This window comes from Loxodonta africana, chromosome 19 (genome assembly GCF_030014295.1).
Source record: "Loxodonta africana isolate mLoxAfr1 chromosome 19, mLoxAfr1.hap2, whole genome shotgun sequence".
Taxonomy (NCBI): Eukaryota; Metazoa; Chordata; class Mammalia; order Proboscidea; family Elephantidae; genus Loxodonta; species Loxodonta africana.
In genome coordinates, this window is record NC_087360.1 from 23,067,638 (window position 1) to 23,092,342 (window position 24,705).

Genomic DNA, 24,705 nt, shown 5'->3' on the forward strand with positions numbered 1-24,705 from the left:
TTAGCCCTCCTAGCACGTGTCAATGCTCTGCCCCCACCCGGAGCCAGGGCAGATCCATGGTGGGCTTAGGAGGAGCAGGGGGCAGGTGTGGACAGAGGGTGGCTCTGTAAGTTCCCACCAATGGTTCCTAACCCAGGCTGTCCGTGAGAACCCCTGGAATTTCTGAAACCACAGCTGCGTGGGCCCACCCAGACCCATCACACCAGTGTCTCTGGGCCACAGGCCTGGACCCTGGTACTTCCTGGGTCTTTGTTTTGTACAGCCAGTGTAAAGGAGCACAGATTGAGCTAACAGTAAAACACAGCCAAGATAAATCTGTTTGGGTTTTGGGATACTTACATATGTACATATACACACGAGTATAAAGAGATACGAGGACGTGAAACTTAGGAAGGGGCTATTTCCGGCACAGGAAGTTGGGCAATAATGTGGGCAGAGGTATGGAGCTTCCACTGAGGTTGTAATGGGTTATCTCTTAAGCAGAGTGGTGGGTACCTGATATTGTTTTATATTTTTGAGTTTAGTTGAAATACTTCATCATAAATTGATTAAAAAAAAAAAAGGAGCATGGATTTTGTAGTCAGATACACCTTAAGCTGTAGTTTTGCCTCTTTCTCTTACCTGCTCTATGACCTGGGACAAGTGCTTAACCCTCTGAGCTTTGGTCTGTTGTTGTTGTTGGGTGCCATCCAGGTGATTTCGACTCATAGCAACCCCATGTGAAAAAGCAGAACTGCTCGGAAAGGTTTTCTAGGCTCTAATCTTTTTGTTTTTTTAATCTTTATGGGAGCAGATCACCACGTCTTTCTCCCTTGGAGCTGCTGGGTGGGTTTGAACCGCCAGCCTTTTGGTTAGCAGCCAAGGGCTTATCTGTTGCAGCACCAGGTCTCCTACCCTCAGTTGAGTCATCTGTAAAATGGGGTCACAAGCTCCATGAGGCTTACCTGTGAAATTCTAGCACTCCTTCTCCCAGTCCTGGAAGCCCTGAGACCAAACTGGCCCTCAGAGCCCTGCCCCTGCCAGCCCCAGGCAGGGGTGGTTGGTTACTGCCCCTCGGCCTCAGACATCTGCCATCACAGGATGGCACCACCTCCTCAGACAAGGGTAGACATTCTGCCAGACTACACTCCTTGTAGGTTTCTTCTGTTGGGAGTCGTTGTTGCTGGCTGCTGTTGAGTAGTTCCCAGGTTCATGGTGACCCCATGTACAACAGTATCAGACCGTTGTGATCCATAGGATTTTCACTGGATGATTTTCAGAAGTAGCTCACCAGGCCTTTCCTCCTAGTCTGTCTTAGTCTGGAAGCTCTGCTGAAACCTGTTCAGCATCATAGCAACATGCAAGCCTCCATGACAGACAGACAGGTGGTGGCTGTGTACGAGGTACGCTGGCCAGGAATTGAATCCCGGTCTCCTGCATGGGAGGCAAGAATTCTACCACTGAACCACCAGTGCCCCCTCGTTGGAAGTAGAGGAACGGTTACTCCAGGGGAAAGTAGTTTAGCCCAGCCCGGATCTGTTCCAGAGGGGCCCAATGTCCCATCTGGATGCCCACCCCATGTCTGAGCCAGGTCTCAGACACCCTCTCTGACATGAGTCACGGGACTATATAGACTCTCTCTCTAAGGATGCTGGGAAGGTGATGCAGCAGAGGATGCCTGGCCTGAAAAATCTCCTCCCCCCACCCTGCCCCATTCCCGGCCCCACAGGAGGGGTTGGAGGAGTCAGGGACTTCTGCAGGGTGAAGGGAGGGCACCTCCTCCCCAGCCTTCGGGCCTCTCCCACGGAAGGCCAGTCTGGGGCACACGTAGGAGTTCGGATTCTGGTGCAACTAGGCCGCTTGTTCCCTGGGAGGACGGGAGCCTGGGGAGGCCCCAGGGCGGGCAGGGTGTCTGTATGTCTGTCCCTCATATTCACACACACTCTCTCAAATATATGCAATCTGCTCCTGGCTGTGAGGCAGGGAACAGAATCAGACACCATTCTCATCAGACGAGCTGAAACACAATATGGCTCATTTTTATTTTACCTCAGAAAAAACACTCCCTTCAGAAGGAAAGGCAGTTAGATGGGGCCTCTCCCCAGGCAGCTCTGGGTGGCCCTGCATGGGGGCCGACCGACCTCTGCTAGCCACCAGCCTCTCCCCTGGGACCTGGCCACTCCGGGGCTGCTCCCCACGACTCCCTGCAGACCTCAGGCTCCTGTCCTTGATCCCATCTTCATCACCCCAAAAGATAGCCCTGGACTGATAGGGTTGGGGGGTGCACGGGCTCCAGGCAATGAGGAGGGCTGCCAGACACCCCGCTGGGTAGACACCGGGCACCCTGTTAGCAGCAGGACCCACAACGGACTCAGCAGCCAGGGAGGGGAAGATAATAAAATAAAAAGGGTTTCCTCACACTGTCATTCTGTCTTGGAAAAATGGTCACATGCCACTTCTGGGGGGCACAGCAGCCCCCAAACCCAGAAAAGTCCAGGTGCAGTATGTGGCAGGGGTCCTGTTAGAGCCACTTGTTGGCCCCAGCCAGGCCAGTCTGCTTGGCCACAGCTGCTACAGACAAGTGGCACTTCCAGACACTCGGGAGTGGGGCCCTGCCAGCCACGATGCGCCCTCAGACCCAGCCCCTTCTATCTGGGACACATGCCGGGCAAGCTCAGCTCCCTCATCCAGTCCAAAGTGGGAGCGGCCCTGCTTAGGGTCTCCGGCACTTTCCTTCTTCCCCCTTCCAACCTGACTGGTTTAACCGACTAGAAAGACAAAGGCTTCCTCATCTTAGGAAAAGATAAGCTCTGTGGGCCGTCAGGACACGCCTGCTCCATCCTGGGCCAGGGGAGCCACTAGGCCAGCAGACTCTGGGCTCACATCTGGGAGGCCCTTGTCCCCATGGAACTCGAGGGCACCCCCTCTGCTCACCAACCCCAGGGAGTAGCCATTGGGCCGTGGCTCAGGACTGGGGGCGCTGCCGTTGGCCCATATGCCGAGAGGGTGGCTGTTGAGTCGGAGGCTGACCTGTTCTCCATCACCGCTGCCATAAGCAGCCAGGGCCCGGGCACTGGTGCCGCCCGCCTTGAAGGGCTCCCGCCGCCGCAAGACATGGCTGCGAATGATCTTGCGGAAGGTCTGGCGGAACTCTCGGATGCGGTAGGCGTAGATGAACGGGTTGACGACAGAGTTGGTATGGGAGAGGACAATGGCCAGGTACATGAGCCAGAGCGGGGCGTGGGCACACTCGGGGCAGAAGAAGGTGAAGCAGTTGATGACGTGCAGGGGCAGCCAGCACAGGGCAAAGAGCCCCACAATGATGGCCAGTGACTTGGCAGCATGCACCTCCTTCTGCAGTGTGGACCTTGCCCGCTCGCCTGGTGCTGGCTGGCTCTCCATCTGCTTCAGCTGCCGCCGCGCTGCCAGGAAGATGCGCAGGTAGACGCCCAGCATGAGCAGCAGGGGCACCAAGACACACGCAAAGAAGTTGTAGTACACCATATAGTTCATGGGTACCACGTACTCAAAGAGGCAGGCCACCTGGCCCGCCCCGCAGGCCTGTGAGTGGTTCCTGTCTTCCTTCGGCCATCCGCAGTTGTTCCAGCCCAGCATGGGCGTCAGGCCGATAGCGAATGACAGCACCCAGCAGACTGCGATGATGCCTTTGGCCCGTGTGCCCGTCACCAGGCCATTGTACCTGGGGAGAGGAGACTAGCGTCAGGGGTCTGAGACACCAGGCCAGGCATGCCACCAGCCGAAAAGCCTACAGTGGCTTCCCAGTCCCCACTCACTGGCTGTCAGGCCTGGGCCAGTCACTGCCCGCCTCTATGGAGTGGTGGTGGTAAGCCTACTTTTCTCACTGAGTACAGCACCCTGGACAGTGGAAACCCCTGTACAGGTGACCCCCTGGTTACTAGACAAGAGTATCAGGAGTCCCGCCTTACTTAATCAGCATGGTTTGGTGGCATCAGTGAGTGAAGGGGTCTTTTCTCCACATTACTCTGGGTAGGCTAGAATACATACCCCTGTAAAGAATGGGGTGGGTTTAGCGGAGGGACTCAGTGGGGGGCAGGGCGATTGGACCTACTGGTAGTTCAGGCCTCTTGCACTTCATGCTCCTTCTTCTCCACTGGACTCAGGGTCTTCAGAAGTCCCCAAGGAGAGGATGCAGGGGTGGAGGAGCCAGGTAGTGTGGGGGTCCCAAGCCAAATGAGATACCATCTGTCTCCTCCAAATCCACCCACAGCTCAAGAAGAAAAATGAGATGCTGATGTCTTAATATCCATATAGCACCCAAGGCCAGATCTGATGTATTGAACACTAATGACTGAAGACCAGACGAGTTGTGGGGTGACACCAAGGGCATCATGCAGGAAGAAAGCAAGAGGTCATTAAAAAGATTAGAAGAAGGAAAAGACCAAAATGGATGTCAGAAGGGACTCTGAAAGTTGCTCTTTAATATAGAATAGCTAAAGTGAAAGAAAGAAATGATGAAGTAAAAGAGCTGAACCAAAGATTTTTAAAGGGTGGCTTGAGAAGACAAAGTACAAAGACCCAGAGTTAGAAAACCAAAAGGGAAGAACACACTTGCCATTTCTTAAACTGAAAGAACTGAATAAAAAATTCAAGCCTCGAGTTGCCATATTGAAGCATTCCACAGGTAAGATATTAAACGATGCAGGAAGCATCAAAAGAAGATGGAAGCGATACATACAGTCACTGTACCAGAAAGAACTGGTCGACATTCAACCATTTCAGAAGGTGGCATATGATCAAGAACTGATGGTACTGAAGGAAGAGGTCCAAGCTGCACTGAAGGAATTGACAAAAAACAAGGAATTGATGGAATACCAATTGAGATGTTTCATCAAATGGATGCAGTGCTGGAGGTGCAAGAAATTTGAAGGACAGCTACTTGGCCATCTGACTGGAAGAGGTCCGTATTTGCACCCATTCCAAACAAAGGTGATCAAACTGAATGTGGAAATTATCAAACAATATCATTAATATCGCACACAAGTAAAATTTTCCTGAAGATCATTCAAAAGTGGTTGCAGCAGTATATCGACAGGGAACTAGGATACTTGTGGTTTAAAGTCAAGAAAGGTGTACACAACGGAATACTATGCAATGATAAAGAACTAGGAATCCGTGAAACATCCCATAACATGGAGGAATCGGAAGGCATTATACTGAGTGAAATTAGTTGGTCACAAAAGGACAAATATTGAATGAGACCACTATTACAAGAATTCAAGAAAAGGTTTAAACACAGGAGAAAACATTCTTTGATGGTTACACAGGTGGAGAGGAAGGGAGGGGGTATTCACTAACTAGATAGTAAAAACCCCACCCAGTGGATAAAAAAAAAAAATAGTAGACAAGAATTATTTTAGGTGAAGGGAAGGACAACACACAATACAAGGGAAGTCAGCACAACTGGACTAAACCAAAAGCTAAGAAGTTTCCTGAATACGACCAAACACTTTGAGAGACAGAGTAGCAGGAGTAGGGGTCTGGGGACCATGGTTTCAGGAGACATCTAGGTCAACTGGCATAACAGTGTATTAAGAAAACGTTCCGCATCCCACTTTGGTGAGTGGCGTCTGGGGTCTTAAAAGCAAGCAGCCATCTAAGATGCATCAATTGGTCTCAACTCAACGGGAGCAAAGGAGAATGAAGAACACCAAAGACACAAGGAAAATACGAGCCTAAGAGACAGAAAGGACCACACAAGCCAGAAACTCCATCAGCCTAAGGCCAGAAGAACTAGATGGTGCCTGGCTACCACCGACTGCCCCAATAGAGAACACAACAGAGAATCCCTGATGGAGCAGGAGAAAATTGGGATGCAGACCTCAAATTCTAGTAAAAAGACTAGACTTAATGGTCTGACTGAGACTGGAGGGACCTCAGAAGACACGGTCCCTGGACTCTCTGTCAGCCCAAAACTAAAACCATTCCCAAACCCAACTCTTCAGACAAAGATTAGACTGGACTATTAGACATAAAATGATGCTGGCGAGGAGTGTGCTTCTTAGCTCAAGTAGACACATGAAACTATGTGGGCAGCTCCTGTCTGGAGGTGAGATGGGAAGGCAGAGGGGGACAGGAGCTGGCTGAATGGACATGGGAAGTATAGGGTGGAGAGGAGTGTGCTGTCACATTGTAGGGAGAGCACCTAGGTAAAATGTGTGTATAAGTTTTTGTATGAGAAACTGACTTGAACTGGAAACTTTCACTTAAAGCACAATAAATAATAAAATTGAAAAAAAAAAGAAAGGTGTACTTCAGGGTTGTATCCTTTCATCATACTTAGTCTGTATGCTGAGCTAATAATCTGAGAAGCTGGACTATATGAAGAACATGGCATCAGGATTACAGGAAGACTCATTAACAGCCTGTGATATGCAGATGACACAACCTTGCTTAATGAAAGTGAAGAGGACTTGAACCACTGACTGAAGATCAAAGACCACAGCCTTCAGTATGGACTATATCTCAACATAAAGAAAACAAAAATCCTCACAACTGGACCAATAAGTGGCATCATGATAAATGGAGAAAAGATTGAAGTTGTCAAGGATTTCATTTTACTTGGATCCACAATCAGTGCCCATGGAAGCAGCAGTCAAGAAATCAAAAGATGCAATGCATTGGGCAAATCGGCTGCAAAAGACCTCTTTAAAGTGTTTAAAAGCAAAGATGTCATTTTAAGGACTGAGGTGCACCTGACCCAAGCCATGGTGTTTTCAACTGCCTCATATGTATGGGAAAGCTGGACAGTGAATAAGGAAGACTGAAGAAGAACTGACGCCTTTGAATTGTGGTGTTGGCGAAGAATCCTGAATATACCATGGACAAATCTGTCTTGGAAGAAGTACAGTCAGAATGCTCCTTAGAAACAAGGATGGTGAGACTTCATTCATCTCACATAATTTGAACATGTTATCAGGAGGCACCAGTCCCTGGAGAAGGACATCATGCGTGGTAAAGTAGAGGGTCAATGAAAAAGAGGAAAACCCTCAACAACGAGAGGGATTGACACAGTGGCTGCAACAATGGCTCAAACATGACAATGACTGTGAGGATGGTGCAGGACCGGGCAGTGTTTTGTTCTGTTGTGCATATGGTCGCTTTGAGTCGGAACTGACTTGAGGGCACCTAACAACAACATCTAAGAGGAAATATTTGGATGCTATATTAGGGTCCAAAGAGGGAAAGTAATTTGCCAAAATCACTCAGAATTCTATCAAGCTGGACAAAACTACAGATCTGCTGGGTCAACTAGCTTCCAGGCCCAGGCTCAGGTGGTGGTCTGAGGGCTGGCCAGGAGGAGACCACAAGACCCACAGGAGAGGTGGCACAGAGCTCATGAAGGAACGGGGACCAAAAAATCGGGTTTCCCTGACTTAGGAAGGCAGCCACAACAACCTGAGCTGCAACCTCCAATTCTGGCAAACCAGACAACCCTTCCCTTTCACCTGGTGGAGACCCTGCCCACCCTTCAAGCTCAAGACAGAGCACTTCTCTGACGAGCGTCCTACTCAGCTCAGTACATCCCCCTCATGGGGTGCTGGGCTTGGAAGGCGCTCCCGTGTCTGTCTGCACTGCCAGCCCGGAGATAGGGGCATGTGGAGAGAGATGTCAAGGAAGAATTTTGCTCTGTTAGTTGCCTTCAAATCAATCCTAACTCATGGCAACCCCATGTGTGCAGAGCGGAACTGTTCCCTAGGGTCAGAAGCAGATTGCCAGGCCTGTCTTCCCATCTGCCTCTGGGTAGGTTTGAACTGCCAACCTTTTGGCTAATAGTTGAGCACTTAATCATATGCTGTATTTAATCCCAGAAACACTGATGAAAATTACCCAGTCCGTGGGCTGCAAACACAGATGCCTGCGGAGGTCAGGCAGGTAATGGCCAGGTGAAGCAGGCCGCGACACTGACTGGTGCAGAAGGTAGGCACAGCTCTCAGGCTGCCAGGCTGAGGGCCAGGGAGCCCATTCTATAGGTATTTATAAATTCTGTCATCTAACTCAAATCAAGAAAACAACAAACTGGTGGCCTCTGACCTCTTACCTAGTCCAATCCCCGCATTTTATAGGAGGGGGAATTGAGGCTCGAGCAGAGGAACGGACTGGCCATGGATGTTCAAGGAGCCCGGAGGCAACTTGGGCCAAAGTAAGTCTCACCTCTGCCTTAATTCCAAATCAAAAGAGGCTGTTCTCGGGGCTATGTGCCCACTTGGCAGCAGCTTGGTGTACATGCCTGTGCACCAGGGCCCACAGGAAGCGAGCATCATAGATGCGTTCATTCTGCCAGGCCACAGAGAACCTGCAGCGCCTGCCCTGTTCTCGGGCCTCAGGTGTGAAGTCACAGCTTTTTTTTTACAATTAGTACTTACGTGGCACTTTCATATGCCAGGCAATGTTCTCGGTTGTTTGCAAACAGTAACATATGTGACCCTCATGGAATAGCGGATCCCTGGATGGAGTGAATGGCTTGTTGTTCCACTACTACCTAAAGTTGGCGGTTTGAGCCTTCAGTGGCTGTGTGGGAAAAAGGCATGTGGACCTGCTCTGGTCAAGATTACAGCCAAGAGAACCCTATGGAGCAGCTCTACTCTATTACACGTGGGGTCGCCACAAGCCAGGCCGGACTCCACTGCACTTGGTGCTTTGGCATTGAACAGCTGTCTTAGTTTTGACATTTTCCTGAGAAAACGTTCCTGGATCCTGGCCCTGGTAGGTTCCTGTCTGACTGTGTCTGTCACTCTGCCCCTTGGAGCCTCAGTTCCCTCATGTGTAAGATGGGACCAAGAATCCCTGGCCTTCCAGTATGACCCCGGTCATGGGGCTTAGTGGAGAAGGGGTGGGTGCGCGGGAACTACAGAAGTCTGTCTGTCATTCGGAAACCCTGGTGGGGTAGTGGTTAAGTGCTACAGCTGCTAACCAAAAGTCGGCAGTTCGAATCCGCCAGGCGTTCCTCGGAAACTCCACAGGGCAGTTCTACTCTGTCCTATAGGATTGCTATGAGCTGGAATCGACTTGACGGCAGTGGGTTTTTTTGGGGTTTTGGGTCTGTCATTCAGAAACTGCCAGACGAGCCTCAGCAGGGACGAAGCTGTGCAGTTGGGCCTGTTCACAGAAGAAAAGCATTGCCTTAGGCCACTGTCAGCTACCTGTGTCTGAGTAGGCAGGCCGAGCTGACTACGCAGGGGCCACAGGGACCTGGAGTTGCTGGGCCCTGGAGGCCACTGCCTTGGGGCTTTCTGATGGCTCTCCAGTGACAGGCCTTCCTGCCCACATCCCCACGCAGAGCTGCTGGTGGAGGGGCCTGATTGAATGAATGTGGGTGGGGTTGACAAGCCTGGCCCCAAGGCTCAGGGACACAGTATGGAATCCCTGGCCTGTCAACTGTCTAGTTTCACAGCTGAGGAAACTCATAGGGTAAGTGTTTAGAGCATTGTGAAAAGAAAGCCCTTGTGAGGACAAAAAACAAGATGTGTGTTAATAGCAGTTTCCTATGTGGCGCAGGAAACCCTGGTGGCATAGTGGTTAAGTGCTATGGCTGCTAACCAAAAGGTCAGCAGTTTGAATCCACCAGACGCAACTTGGAAACTCTATGGGGGCAGTTCTACTCTGTCCTATAGGGTCGCTATGAGTTGAAATCGAGTTGACGGCAACGGGTTTATGTGGCACAGCAGTTAAGAGCTCGGCTGCTAACCAAAAGGTCGGCAGTTCGAATCCGCCAGCTGCTCCTTGGAAACCCTATGGGGCAGTTCTACTCTGTCCTATAAAGTCTGGAAAGCAAAGGATTCCCAGTGTGGCCCCTGGGGAGCTGGGAGATGGGAAACAAGAGCCAGGGGTACGTTTTCACTTTCTACCCTTTTGTTCCTTTTTGTTTTAGCACGTGCACGTGCTACTGATTTTTTAAAAATTAGACCAACTTTGTTATTCGAAAGAAAGCCCCTTAGTCTGTTAGCCCTGGACCTAGACACACAGGACCTGGTCCCACAGTGTCCCCTGGGCCTCCATGACTCACAAAGTCCCATCTTGGCCTCCTGGGTCCATCTCAGCCTGTCCATCTGGAAGGGACGTCAAGGCCACCAAGCACGACCCTGCTGTTCCAGGGCCCAGAGGCGTCACCAGAAGCTGGAGCCAGCGCTGTCACCTGCCCTGTCTACAGATGCTCTCTGTGTCCCAGCTCACAGGCCACCCCTTCCCCCCAGCTCCCCATGACCACATTGGGGGCTGACACTACAGTCCAAGAGTCCCCTGAGACCCTGGGGTTTCATGAGCCTCTGCACCACCCCGAGGAGGCAGGGCTTCCCTATGTTGTCCATGGGAGCTACGATCCTGAACTGAAGAGCCTCTGCCCCATTAAGGAAACCAGCTCCTTCCCCGAAGACACCAGCGCCACTCTGCTCACCTGATTCCTTCCCTGCAGCCAGACACCTGCTGCCCTGGCTGCGCCTCAGGACCTCTGGCTTCTTGATACACTCTCCAGACACATGCCTGCTTGAGCACAGGCACTGCCTCCTCCCGGAAGCCCTCTCTGCTAGCCTGCATACTTTGATGGCAAAGCCCTCAGGTCTTGTCCCCTCAGCCTGTTCACTACACTCTACCTTCACCCCAGCAAGGCCCTGCACCTCAGAGGTTGAGGGGAGAGCTGGGCTGGGGCAGCAGCTCCTCTGCCACCTACTACGGGTGGGCTGAGGACAACAGCAGCCTAGCTGTCTGTCTGCTGACCACAGGGCTGATGTACAGACAGAAGACGGTGGGTATGAATGTTGTTCCCAGGAAAGAAAGCCCTGGCTCTGCCCAGGGTCTCCATCCTTGGGGACACTGAGCCTCACACTTCTACCCCAGCAGGCTTCTTTCTCAACTGCCCCTGGCTCCGGAGCCCTGCTCATGCCAGCTCAGCCAGAAATGGCGGCCACTTGAGGGCTTGCTCCCCACCCAGAGCACCCATGGGCACCCTCCTGCCTGCCCACCTGGGGCCTGGAGGACTAGGACCGAGAGGGACCAGGGGCTGGTGTAGCATGAAGCCTCGAGTCACACAAGGCAGGAAGCATGTCCTTGTGTGGGCTAGGCTTCCAAGGGAAACACTGGGACACACATCTGTCTGACCTTGGTGCTAAGCCAGGAGGGTTGGAGCAGCACTGGGCTGATGTCCTCAGGCAACGGCAAAGCTCTGACCGTCCCCATCACCACCTGCCCAGCCTCCATCCTCACAGGTCCCAAACTTCAGGCCTCTCCAGCATGGCCCTGGTGGCATAGTGGTTAAGAGCTCAGCTGCTAAACAAAGGTCAGCCATTCAAATTCACCAGCTGCTCCTTGGAAACTTTATGGGGCAGCTCTGCTCTGTTCTATAGGGTTGCTATGAGTCAGACCTGACGTGATAGCACCTAACAACACACAACAATTGCTCACGTGGCCCTCATGACACCTCTGTGAGCTACAGGGACAGATGTGTCCCTGTAGTAGAGGGACCAGAGGGGAACTTCACATGGCATGTGCATCCTTCCAGGTCAGGTGTTCATCCTCCTGACTCTCAGAAGGCCGGAAGCTGGGAACAGCAGCCTGTCCTCTCCCATGCATGCAAAGACCATGGCGCTCGGCATCAGAGAGTACCTGGCCCAGGTCATCAGAAGGGCAGCCCCCTGCATGCCCCCACCAGCACCCATGCATGTGCACTGGGCCCTGAGGTGGGCTCCAGTCCTGGGCTTTCTGTCTCCGGGAGTCCCCACTGACAGCCCCAGTATCAGTGAGGGCCTCCCTGGGCCTCCACGTTCTCAGCTGTCACCTGGCAAGCCTAGGCTCTGTGTTCTGCCCCTGGAGAAAGGGATGGCAATCTGGGGGCCAGGCCACCACCACAGGCCGTGTGCAGGTTCACATAGCCCCTCCTCCTCTGATGGGGTTCCAGGTCAAGTTTTTTTCCCAGAGCTCATCCCGGCCTGATATCCACTCACTTTGTGGCCGTGAGAACCCCAGCTCCTCCTCCGAGCCTCATTTTCCACCCAGATGGGAGGAAGTGACCTCTGAGGGCCCCCTTGGGCTCTACACTCTAAATTTCCATCTGCTCACCGAGCAGCTGGCTGGGGCTTCCACCATAGGCAGGCCGCCCTGTCTAGGGAAACTACCACAGGACTTGGTGCCCGACGCTTCCAGAAACTGTGGGTCAGCAGCCACCGGGGCTGAGGAGCCCTCACACCCACTCCTGGGGACTGGGCACCTAATGGCTGTGATGGGGGTGGGGGCACAGAGGGGTGCACTTTCTGGAGCCCATAGTTTAATTCCGTGTGTGAAGTCCTCCTTTACACAAGAGACCTGCCATGAAGCCCCCAGGCAGCCAGCCCGAGTGCATGAAGTTTCTTCGCCAGGGGAGCATAGGGCTTACATGTGGCCAGGAGACTCCCTGTGGAGTGTGGCCGATTGACTTCCTCTCCTGGGGTCACTTTCCTCATCTGCACACCAAGGGACCCGCCTAAAGCAGGGGTAGTGGGTGGTCTGCTAGCCCTGAGGTCCTGCGTTTCCATGGTGCCCTGCCCCACCCACCCCTGGCAGGGAGTCTGCTCTGTGTGTGCAGGGCAGCTCAAGTATGCTGGGCATGGTGCCCCCCCTTAGTCTGCCACCTAGGCCACACCATGCTTGTCTGCCTGCAGCCAAGGCAGCCTCACCACATGACCTAGAGCCTGTGCCCATGGGGTTGGCTTGACCGGCACACGTGCTGAGCCCTGACCACCCTCCGTGCCCCATGCCCGGGCCCGGCTCTGCTCTGAGTGCCCGGCACACACTGACCCACATACCAAGCCCTGCACACAGCCCTTGGGGGCACACCCAACCGCCCGCCCGCCTGCCAGCTGGCGCTCACCGCAGTGGGATACGGATGGCAATGTAGCGGTCAATCGCGATGGCCAGGAGGCTGAAGATGGAGCTCTGCGTGAGGACCACCACGAAGCAGGCGAAGAAGAGGCAGCCGTGGCAGGCGGCACAGAACCCTGTGCTGATGGTGATGGCAAAGGGGATAGCCAGCACCCCCACGGCAATGTCGGCCGCTGCCAGCGACACCACGAAGTAGTTGGTGACATTCTGCAGGTTGCTGTTGAGCCACACAGCCCAGCAAACCAGCACATTGCCCAAGATGGCCAGCACCGCAATGGCTAGCTCCACCATGATGTACACTGAGATGCCCATGGCAGACACAGCGAAGAGTGGGCAGGCTCAGCAAGGACACGGGCCAGGCCAGCTCACGGTCCATAGCTGCACCCAGCGCCCACCTGCCCTCCGGCGCTCCAGGCCCCTCCTCACAGGAGCCGAGGGCGTCCCGGCAGGGGCACTTGTTCACAGATGACGCAGAGTCTCTGGAAACCAGGCCCTTGCCAGGGGCACCGGCAGCATCTCTGGCTCGGCTGGCTTCAGCCTTGAGGTACCTGCAGAGGAACACCCTGTGAGTACCTGAGCCCCAGTGGCAGGGGCACAGGGGGGGATGTCCAGGGCTGCTCTCAGCCCTGGCTCACCCATCCTACCTTGGGAAACTGCACTGCTTTGATCCCGTCCCACCTGCAGGCTAGGTGTCAGCCGGAGGATGACCACCTGTGGGCTCACCCCAGGACTGTCCAGGTGCCCTGTGTCCACATGCTGGGTGCTCAGGTCTGCACTCAGCCAGGTCCTCGTTCTCTGTAGGGAGCTGGGACCTCTTGCCTCGTTGGCAACCTGTGCCTCCTGGGCCAGCCAGCCCACCCCCACGACCAATCTCCGGCTCCCTCACCACCTCTCCCAGGGCCACCTCCTCAGCCTGCCCTGCTTTTCTCCTAACCCTCCCACGGAGCCGCCAGCACCACCTCACTACCCAGGGAAGGAAGGGCCAGAGACCCCAGAGCTTGGATCCTGTGGCTGGCAGGTGAGTTTCCCTCTCAACGGTGGCGCCGCGCGGCAGAGAAGCTGGCACAGACAGAAGAGCTCGTGCCTCAGGCTCCTGTCCTCCAGTGCCGCCCCCATGCACATCTGGGTGCCGCCCCCCACCCGCACGCTCTGCCAAGCTCCCTGCTCTAAGGGTGCCACCCCCCTCCCACAGCTTTCCCACCTGCACCCCTGCTGATGGGGGCCTGATTGACGTTTGGAGAAAGTGGGTACTAACCAGAGGCTCACTGGGGGACTGGGGCTAGAAGGTTTTTCCTTTCTGGGCCTCAGTTTTCCCGTTGATACAGCATGAAGGGTGGACCCTTGATGATCTCGGGGGCCGCCTATGCCCTCGCCAGGGCTCTAGGAGGAGGAAGCGGACCTAAAGGCACTGACCTGGTGCTGCAGAGTGTGGAAGAGCACCAAGCCCCCAGGAGCAGAGGCCGCTCAGCGCCCAGCCAGAACCCCCAGGGCTCCGACAGCCAGACATACCCCCAGGGCCCCAATAGCCAGGCATGCCCCCACCACCCTACCCTGTCATGCAAGTCAGGTGGCTGCTCAGGTCTCCTGTCCAGTAGCGGCCCCTCTCCACTCATGCCTTCCTCTGTTCTGAGAGAGCCAAACCCACTAAACTACTGTACCCTGAGAGTCAGGTGGCTCCCAGACCCACCCTCCACAGATGCACCATGAATTGGGTCAGGCTGAGCATTAACAGATGGCAGTTCTACCCTCTTTCTGCCCCCAAGCAGGGTACTCTGGTACCCTGCAGCTGACCAGCTTCCAAACCAACTGGCCAAATTGGGGTTAGAGGGCTCAAACCCATGAGAAGGACATCTAACATTGTCCTCTCCCCAGAGGAGACCGCAGGGGGCGGCAGCTCATGGGGTGAAGGCTGGGATCCTGGGTGGAGACTGGGCTCCGATGGAGCCTACTGGGCTGGGACGGACAGGGTGGGCAGTGGTCTGGTGCTGCAGCTGGTGGTATGGGCTCCTGGGGGGTACACCAGGACCACTGTCCAGCACCTGACTACAGGAAGGCCTGGGCTCAGTGCCGGTTCTGCCAATGCCTGTCAGACCCCTTTGCAAAGCCAGGATGGGCCCCGGGCACACCCTCTGGGTCCGGAGGGTCCTGGCTGTAATTGGAAGGTTCCTGGAGAGCATGCCCCAGGTGTAAGGCCAGCGCTGGGAGCACGCAGGTGACACCTGTCCCAAAACCTGCTGAGGGGGCCACACCAGCCCCTGCCCTGGGAGCCACATTTCAAGGTGCTAGGACACTCCTCCGTACCCTATTAAGCAGTTTGGGTAATGACAGTGCTGGGGGCCAGGGGGGTCACCTGTGTTTTCATTGGCCTCACGAACCCCACTTTACAGATGAGAAAGCTAAAGCCCAAAGAGGTAAAGTGACTTCTCTCAACCTTATCAGTTGCCGTAGAGACAATGCTGACTCAGGATGACCCCACATGTGTCAGAGAAGAACTGGGCTCCACAGGGTTTGCAGTGGCTGATTTTTTGGAAGCAGATGGCTAGGTCTTTCTTCTGAGGCACCTCTGGGTGGATTCAAAGAGCCAGCCTTTCAGTTAGGAGCTGAGCGCTTAACTGTTTGATCCTCCAGGCACCTTCCTGTGAGAGCAGAAGGGTGGAGCGGGACTATGGGAGCGTGCTCAAAGCCACAGCAGCAGAAGCTGTCCTGGCCCGCCCTACAGAGGTCTCCACCAACAGACAGGAAGGTCCGAGACCTAGGGCAAGGGGTGGGAGTGGGACCAGGAACTGGCAATTTCCTACCCCTCTCTGTCAATTCTGTGTGTCTAATTAATCCTTGAGTCATCTGTTGCTATCAGGGAAGGAAAATTAACTATTTTCCCAGTGGTGGTTCCTTGCCGGGGACAGGGCAGAGGGCAGAAGCTGTCCCACATGGACTGAAGGGCGGCCTACAGGATCTCAGCAGTCAGACTCAAAACTGGTGCCATTCCTGCCTCCCCACACACCCCACCTGGGTCGCTTTAATTAAAACTACATTTAATCAAAACCTAGACTTCCTGGCCATTCCTCCTGGCTCCTGCATGGCTGACCAGGAGGCTCTTGGTACACATGCCCAGGTGGTGGCTGTACCCCCTGGAGCTGTTGAGGTGGGGTACTTGGGTGGGGGGTACCTGGTTCCGGTGGGAATTCGGCAGCCACAGCCGTGTAGTGCCACCCTTGGCTCCAGAATCCCTGGCTTAGAGTTTCCCCACCACTTTTTTATAGCAAACGTTTACTAGATACCTACTCATGCCGAGAGTGTCCCAACTGCCAGGCCATGGGCAGCTTCGTGACACCTGTCTGGCCTGTGTGGGCCCTGACCCCTGAAACTGTCCTGAGGTTCAGATACTACAGGTCATTCCCTGCCTCTAGAACTAAGATGAGCCTGCAAATCACAATTTCAAAGGACACACGGAAAACTGAGGTTAAGACAGGCAACAGTGTCAACATATGGAGGTCAATACCTTCCAGAAGAGATGAAGATAATACAGAAATCAAATAATGACTTTCAGATACCTTCCGGATTGTCAAAGAGAAAGGAAAGAGTAGCATCCATAAACAAGAATGAGTACTCAGGAAACAACTGCGGAAACGAAATCAGAGCCGGTGAAGATGACCAAGGACTAGAGCAGATGCCCAGAGGTGAGCCATATGGAGATTGACACAGATAACCCAACAGCTGTGACCTGCTCCGGGCACACATGTAATGAAGAGGGACCTCACAAAGTCTGTGAGAAGGAAGTGGATACCTGGAGGTGTCCCACGTTTGGTGGGGGCATCAGGAGGCAGGCAGTCAGGGCAGCAACCACAGGAGTCACCGTGAGACAGGTGCTCCACCCCATGGCCCTTCTGTGCCTACACAGCTGCCTTTGGGATGCCCCCCAGAGCACCAGGTCCTGGACCACCAGGTCCTCTCCAAAGCCATCAGTCCAGAGTGGGCTATGCCTTCCAGGGCCTGTGCTGCCCCTACCCGATGGCCCCTGGGTGTGCTGACACTGGCTTCTGGGGCAGGATGTGGGCAGGGACAGGGAGGGGGCTCCCACCTTAGAGCAGCCTCCACATCCTCAGCTCTGTCCTCGGCTCCGGCAGCTCCTTTCTCACCCCTGGAGGCTCAGAGTGCCTACTGTATCCCCATGTGTCCCTGCCAGCTTTTGGCCATCCCCTCCTCCAGGGCACAGCAGCAGCCCAGAGGTTCACCAGACAGCCCCTGCAGGAGGCAAGGGCCCAGCACCCACCCTGAGGGCCATTGCTCACCCAGGGGTGCAGGATGCCCCTCTTGTGGTGCAGAGCCCAGCCTTGGGCCCTGCCTGCTCCACTATGCACCCACTGAGCTCCGGAGCAGCAGGCTTGCCCACACGTGAACCCTCCAATATTGGATGACAAGTACTGTGACGTGAAGCGTGAACTGCCACTACCAGTGGCCTAGGCTGGCAGGTGCTGAGTGTCAGCAGAGGTGGGAACCGTAGGAAGGCAGTGCCAGCCTCTGACCAGCAACCTCTGAAACCAAGGTCCCCTCTGCAGAAGAGGGTACAAGCTGCCAGGGCCCAGGGGGTTCCAGAAAGCTCTCAGAGCAGGGGCCACCTGTGCTGGATGTGGAGGACAAAGAGGTGAATGGAGAGTGGGAAGAGATGCCAGGCAAAGAAAAGAGCCCTGGAGGGGAGCAGTCCACTGGAGGCTCCTCTCTGCAACCCAGCTCCAAGCTCCAGTCCTGTCCACTCCCATCCCCCACCTGGGCCAGCACAGGCTCCAGGGCCAGCCCTGAGGCACTACCACCCCACTATTCTCTCCTGGCCCTCCTCTGATCGAGTTCCTCCAGGTAGCCTCCTTCTGTGGCTGCACGTGCTTTCCTGGATCAGGACCTTCCCCTAGGGGTGAGACACATTTCTCTTGCCAATTCACCCGACCACAGCCTTGCCTTCAGCATCCCCCCACCAAAGCCTGCCCTTCTCTGCCAGCCTTCCTGCCTCCACCTTGCAGCTGGCCACCCTCCCCCACCTCTCTGCTGCTCCCACAACACATCCTTTGGGTTGAGCCACATCAGACAACGCAGATTCCACAAAGAAGGCTCGAAGGCACAGAGGTGAGGCAGCAAGAGCTGCTGCAGGACCCAGGCCATTGTTGCCGCCACTTGAGCTCAGTCCCTCACTGCAGGGGCTCCATCTGTGTGGGTGCCCTGATGTACTCTGGCCAATGGGCAGAAGTCTCTCAGAGGGTTGGAGGGCCTCAGGCTGCTGCCCAGGGCAACCCACAGGTCCCGAGGGAGCAGGACACAATACCCTGACCCCATGTGCCACCTGTCTGTGGCTGACTTTCAGATCTGACAGTCGCTCCCAAGCTAACTCCAGCCCACAGAGTTCTCTTTTGGTGGCCCTGACCCCAAGATGCTAATACCTTCCCTCCCTCCAGTGTTATCCAGCTCAACACAGACCCTAGCCAAGCTGCCCCCAGCCTATTCCCTAGTAGAGCCTGTCTCCTGGTTGGCCTGTCCCTCACCTTCCTCTAATCACTAGGACAACCCGGCACTGCTAATGTCATCATCATGTGCTATAGCTGAGAAAACAGCCCTCAGGGGAAGGGACCTGCCTAAGGCCCCCCCAGTGACTGAGTCCAGGAGCCATGACGAGAAGGCAGGCCTGGATGTCCTGGTCTCCATTCCACTGGGTGCTGTGAGGCCAGCCATTGCCTCTCAGGCCATGGGTTCCTGGAGGATGGGCCCTGGGATGTGGTGGGGATCTGGACTTCACAGGCCAATGTGGGAGGGGCAGCACTCAAGCCCCCAGAGGCTGGCTGGGTCCTAGCTGCCCGAATGCCCATCATCTGGCAGATACATCTGGGTTGCCCTCGGTGTTCAGAGGCTGTCAATAGGGACACTGGCTTAGCCCAGGGCCTGATCAGCACTGGGGGGCGACAGGAGGTGGAGGAGACCCACAGGACTAGGGCAGAGAAGCAAGGTGAGGGGCAGACAAGCCTCAGTGGGGAGCCCCTCAGCAGACCTGCTGGGATTGGGAGACCCCCACGTGGCAGGTGTCTCCAGGCTCACTGAGGCCCAGGACCAGCTCTCATCAGGGCCAAGAAGGCAGCCCTGGCCCAGCACACTCCGGGCCTGCCGAGCTCCAGAGCTCTCCGTCTGGGTACACAGGCCTGGCAGGGCCGGCAAGCAACAGGGAGCCTTCTGGAGGCTGCATAGTCTGGGAGCCCTGGACCCTGGACAGCAGGGAGGCCAAGCTGCTCCAGGGAGCACGACCCAGGTGGAGTGGGCAGCCCAGGGCCTATGGTCTCAAACAGTGAGCCTCAGACTCCAAGAGGGGTGATGGGGGGAGCGGGCCACGGGGTAGGCGCACCCCTCCCCAAAGGGCCCTAATCACCCTTCTTGGGAAAGGGGGTGAGGAGGGCTGCCTCTCAGAAGCGAGGTCCTGGCGACCCGCCCTTCCCTTCCTCCCACTGAACAGACGGGAAGACCGAAGTCTAACGCGGTGTGGGCGGGAGGTGGGGAGCGTGCTCCGGGTTTGGGGGGGTCCCCTGCTCAAGCCCTCGGGCATCCCCGAGCCAAACCGCTCGAGGGCCGCTGCATTCCCGCCATCCTACCCCCTGGCGCAGCGTCTGGCCGGATCCGGGTGCCCTCGCCACCCCCGGCCTCTCCCTGCCTCGCGCCTGGTTCCCGCCACCCTTGTCCGCACCTCCCCGCCGCGCCCCAGCCCAGCCCGGGGGCGCCCAGGAGGTTCGCTCAAAGCCCGGGGCCGACTCGGGCGCGGGCGGACCGACGGACGGACAGCCCCGCCGGTGCCCGCGCCCCTGCCCGCTTCCGCTCCAGGCGGCTCAGAGGGTCCGCACGCCGCCGCCCCGCCGCCAGGCTTCGACCCTGCCCGGCACTCGCTCTTGGGCGGGAGGGCGGTCCGCGGAGAGCCCGGCCACCGCTCTCCCGCCCCGCCTGCCCCGATGGGCCCACGCCCCGGTCGCCCGCGGGACCCCGGCCCCGACCCCGGCCCGACCCCGGTGTCCCGCTGACCTGCCTCCCGCGCGGGCTTCGCCGTCTTGGCTCCGCGCTCCCTCCGGCCGCTCGCGGGCGCCCCCTGCAGGCGGCTCCGCGCCGCCCCGCCCCACCGGCCCGCCAGCGCGCCTGCAGCGCGGGGAAACGGAGGCCGAGTTCGGCCGGGGGCTCGGGCCGCCGGGGTCTGGCCTGAAGGGGAGCCCGACGGCGGGCCGTTTCCTGCTGCCGCAGCGCGCCCTCTTGGGGATGGAGCTGGCCGCTAGTGTCGGTCCCGCCATCACCCCCAGCGCCACGCCCCCTCCCCGGGATGCGTTCCCGCCCGAAGCCCCTCCGCCCCTCCGAGAAGCCCCCGGGCCGCTGTCCCTAACGGCAGGGCTGCACTGGATCGGTGTCGGCTCTCTCCGGCCCCGGTGTCGCCCCCCTAGTGTCCGCTGAGCCAGCCTCCCCCCACGCCCCCCACAGCTCTCCGTGGCACCCCAGCCCTTACCACCGCGTTCAAACGCCCCTCTGCTTCCCCCACCCTCCACCCCTTCAGGCTCCCACATGTTCCTACAGCCCCTGCGCGGCGTGGTCCCACCCTGGCCCCATTTACTTCCCCCAACAAGTGGGTGTGGCATTGGGCGCAGGGAGGGCTGTGCCCAGCGCTGCTGCACCCAGCCTCAGTCGCCCCGTAGCCCCCCACCCCGCCCGGGTGCTGCCCAGTTCGGCTGGACCAGGTTTCCCTCCGGCCTTAGGAGGCGGACTTCGCTCCGAGGGTCAGGCCAGGACACAGGAGACACAGGAGGAGAGCCCGAGACTGGGCGAAGCCAGGGTGACAGTGTCCCGCGCCCCTCGGCCTTTCCAACCTCGGAACTGGACCCCCTACCCCCTTTGATGGGCCCCATGGGCCATGCTGGCCTCCGGCATCCATGGGGGAAGAGCGGGGATAGAGGGTCCCACGCACAAGAAGGAGGGGACCAGGGGGTCCTGCTGAAGCACCCGAGGGTGGGGAGGCAGGACTGGGGTCCTCTGACTGGCCTCCTCCATGGAGTTGGTGGGCTGGCCCATGAACAAGTGGGGAGTGGCTCCTCCCTTTAGCCCTGGAGGGCTGCCCCCTCCCCAGGCCTTAAGCCTCCTCCCTGAAGCCAGCTCTCCCCGCCAGGTAGGGATTGGGGCAGCCCTGAAGCTCTCTGGGGCCTCCATTCCCTCACCTGTGAAATGGGACTGCCTCCTTTCCACTCCACCCCCTCGTGGGGCTGAGTCAGACTGGTAAAGCCAGTGCGCTCAGGGTTGCTGGCAGGGGAACCCTTCTCCCTAGGCCCTTGGCTTGAGGCCCTTGGTTCTGGGCCTCCCACAAGGTAAAGCTCCCCCTAGAGCGGGGACAAAACCTCCTGCCCACCTGTTGGCCCCACAGCCAGTCCCTTCCTCACCCCACAAACATGAAAGGATGTCTCGAGGATCTCCTGGGCTCGTGGGCTGGAGGCCACTATTCAGCCAGGTCTGGGGGCTCATTTACTCTCCCACCCCAAGTGGACTCCAACAATGACTCCACCGCCATTGGGCACAGAAGCCCTGACGCCCCTCCTGCCAGCTCCCTGCATGCAGCCTTGCTATGGACACACGGCCCCCAGCAAGGGCTGCCCTGGAGCAAAGTCACCATGTCTGCAGCTGTCCTCAGGCCACAGAGTCAAGGCTCCTCAGCCCACAGACAGTACCCATTCCAAGTGTTGGTAGCCCCAGTATCAGGTAGCTGTGTCAGCTCCACAGGCCTCCAGAGGTCACTCCCTGGGGTACCAGGCCCTTCCAGCCACACAGTATCCTGAGCTTGTCTGAGGAAGAAGGGGGTGCCCTCCCTCCCTCATCTGTGTTGCCTGTCAAGGTCACCAGTAAAGCCATAGCTGAGACCGGACACACACCAGGTGACACTCTGGTTCAGTGGTGACTGGAGGTGGGCACTTGGCCAGACTGTCCCTGTCCCCTGGAGCTAGCTGTGTCTTTCCCTCCAGGCCCAGCCTGTGCACCTCAAACCTTGAGCACTCAGCCACCTTTCCATGAGGTCTCCTGCCCTCACCAGCCCTATGTCTTCCTCAGGACCTCCTGGATGTTGAGGCTATGGGTGGGGGAAGGGCCCAGACTGAGCTGTCCTCCAGGCCCAAGGAATCAAGGGCAGGAGACCTGAGGTAGGAGCTCTGAGGGTAGGCCTGGGCCTGCATCCTTGTGAGTGGGGACGCCCTGGCAGGCCTGTCTCCCAGCTGAGGCCTTGGTTTCCCTGCCCAGCCTAGATAAGCTTTGGAGGGTGAGGCACCTACCCTCTGGCTCCAGCCAACCACAGCCAGCTGGGTGCTGCTGCCCCAGGATCTGTTCTTAGGCAGCCAGCCCACGCCCTTTGTTTCATCCAGGATGCACCTGCGTGGCTTCAGGTCCCAACTGTGTGCTATGGGGGCAGCCGAGCCACATAAGGGAGCAAGAAATGCCAGACCCAGGACAGGGCTCTGTTTGTGCTGGACTGGGATCCCTGGGAGCCACTTCAGGCCTCCTGAGGTACTCACCCAATTTCTCCTCCAGAGGGGGCCCGGCACATTTCCTGGGGCTCTGGGATTGAGGAAATGGGGCCTCCCTCTGGTTTATCCTCAGACAGAATCACAGCAGGGGAAGTGAACCTCAACCACCCACAGCCACGCAAAGCCACAGGAACAAGTCCCCTCAACCCCTGGGGAAGACTTTCACCCCATGCCTGATTCTGGGTGTGGGATAAATGGCCGCCCTTCCGGAACCCTGTGCCTCTGAGCTGAGCGTGGATGGAGAAACTGAGGCCCAGAGAAGGTGCGGCAGTCTGGCCCCCCGGTGGGCAGCAACAGACCTGCTTGTGGCATCTGCCAGAGCGTTCAAATCAGCTAGCTCTCTCGTCTCCCCCATGCCCCACCCCACGGCCTTCCTGGGACCCGGGGATACCAGGTTCCCTCCCTATCACTACATGGAGAGGAGGAGGCCTGGTAGGATCCAGCAGGGGCCCCTTCTTGGGGCCATCCCTTCACAGAGGGCAAAGTGTTGTTGGCAGAAATGGGGGGGACCTGGTGTTCTGACCCCACCTCTGCTCTGGGCCTGGACTGGTCAGTTGTCGTCACTACCAGGCAGGCTCTGCCCAGGCACTCTCCGCACCTGACACTCCCTCAGGGTATGGCTGGCCAGGAAGGCTTCCTTCTCCCTCTTGCGGAGGCATGGGCTGGGGCCCAGTGAAGTCCTGGCCTGTTATGGTCAGAGCTGGGTCAGAACCCAGAGTCTGAACCCAAGCTGATGATTTCAGCATCCTGGACCCTGCCTAGAATGCTCCACAGCCTGTGTAGACCTGCCAAGTCTGTCCCTGTTCCCGTGTGCACACGTAGGCAGGCCATTGTCCAGGGGTGCAGCCACTGGCTGGATGGAGGATGTGTGGGGCCCTCTTGGGACTCCTCCTCCCCCCACAGTGCAGGAACCTGTTTTCCTGCTCCCACCATCAAAGCCATCCAGCAAGGCTCAGGACAGAGGACTCGCAGAGAGCAGAGCCCTGCCACCCACCCAGTCTCCCCAGCACCTGGGGCTGGCCAGGGGTGTCCTCGCAGGCTGTGACCTGGTCTAGTGCGTTGGCTGGGCAGGCCCCTGGGGTCAGCCTCACAACCCGTTCTCCAGGCGGACTCCCAGGGGGCACCGCTCACACGAAGGGCAGTGGCTGAGGGGCTGGTCGTGGGGATAAAACCCACTAAGACCTTGGGGAGTGCAGCCAAGCAGAGTTCAAAAACAAGACCATCCTTACTACTAAAGTGCAATTCAAAGCATTTGTATTTTGGTTACAAATGTGGTTGTCTTCAGACAGAGGTCAGGCTGGGGTCACAGGTCCTGGGCTGGCAGAGCAGGTGGGCTGGGCACACCCACTAGGCTCCTTGAGGGCACTGCCAGGGGCCTGCTGTTCATGACCTCCTCACGCAGACCCACCGGCAGCTGAGTCTCTGTGAGTGGCCACCCACGCCACGGATGGTGGCCCTCCAAGTGCACCTCCTCAAACAACCTGTCTTCACCACCTGCCCCTCAGCCCTGCTCCCAGTGCCCTGCTAGGCTCAAGCTACGGCCAGGAATGTCCTCTCTCCTGGGACTATCTCCTTGGCCCCCACAGCCAGGAGACAGAAGTGACAGCTGCAGGTCCCCAGTCTCACCAGAGGACCCTATCCCCAGGGCCTCACACACCACTAGAGAGGGGCTCATAAGCACTCGGCACACAGTGTGATGCAGGGGTATCAGGGGCCTGGGCTCGGCCTCCCCATGGCAAGCCCATTGCTCAATGCTGTTCAACGCTGTCCTGGGGGTGGTCACTGGTGTTCGGCGGTGGCAGTCACCTGGCACTCACACCTGTTGGCGGGCCTCTGCATGACGTGTGCACAGTGAGGACACACGGCACTGCTCTGGGCCGTGTCTGAGGACCCTGATCTCCCCACACAGATGCACTGTAACAAGGGTGAACTGGGGACCTCTGGGTTGGATAATTACCAATGTTTCTTGCTTCTCTATCATATTATATATTCTTAAAAACGTCTCTGTAAAAACTCAAAAATACCTCACAACCCCACTCCCACCCCAGGGGAGCCTGTGTCTGAGCCAAGGCTGGGGCAAGGCCAGGGCTTCCATTCTGGGGTGTTTCTAGGGTCTTGGTACTGGTCACTCTCGGCAGTCACTGGGCTGAGCAGACCTGTATGCTCACCTGGGCCACCCCATGTCACAGCCAATCCTCTGTGGTGAGGGCTCCTGCCCAAGAGCACGTGGCAGTGGGACTGTGGGTACGGGTTGGCTGCCTAGGCCCAGGACATG

The 24,705-nt window shown here is 57.1% G+C and overlaps 1 protein-coding gene across 2 annotated transcripts; it reads right to left on the reverse strand.

Moving 5' to 3' along the window:
* Positions 1–1,371: 1,371 nt before the first annotated feature.
* On the reverse strand, positions 1,372–19,944 carry ADORA2A (adenosine A2a receptor). 2 transcript variants are annotated; one of them, XM_064272409.1, is made up of 3 exons: positions 19,909–19,944; positions 12,857–13,415; positions 1,372–3,679 (listed from the first exon to the last, which is right to left on the reverse strand). In XM_064272409.1, the coding sequence occupies exons 2-3, from the start codon at positions 13,177–13,179 to the stop codon at positions 2,800–2,802; spliced, it is 1,203 nt and encodes a 400-aa protein (XP_064128479.1). In that variant the 5' UTR covers positions 13,180–13,415; positions 19,909–19,944; the 3' UTR covers positions 1,372–2,799. The 2 variants fall into 2 exon arrangements, with proteins under 2 accessions (XP_064128479.1, XP_010597015.1); XM_010598713.3 differs by lacking the exon at positions 19,909–19,944 and having other exon boundaries at positions 12,857–13,995.
* Positions 19,945–24,705: the final 4,761 nt, after the last annotated feature.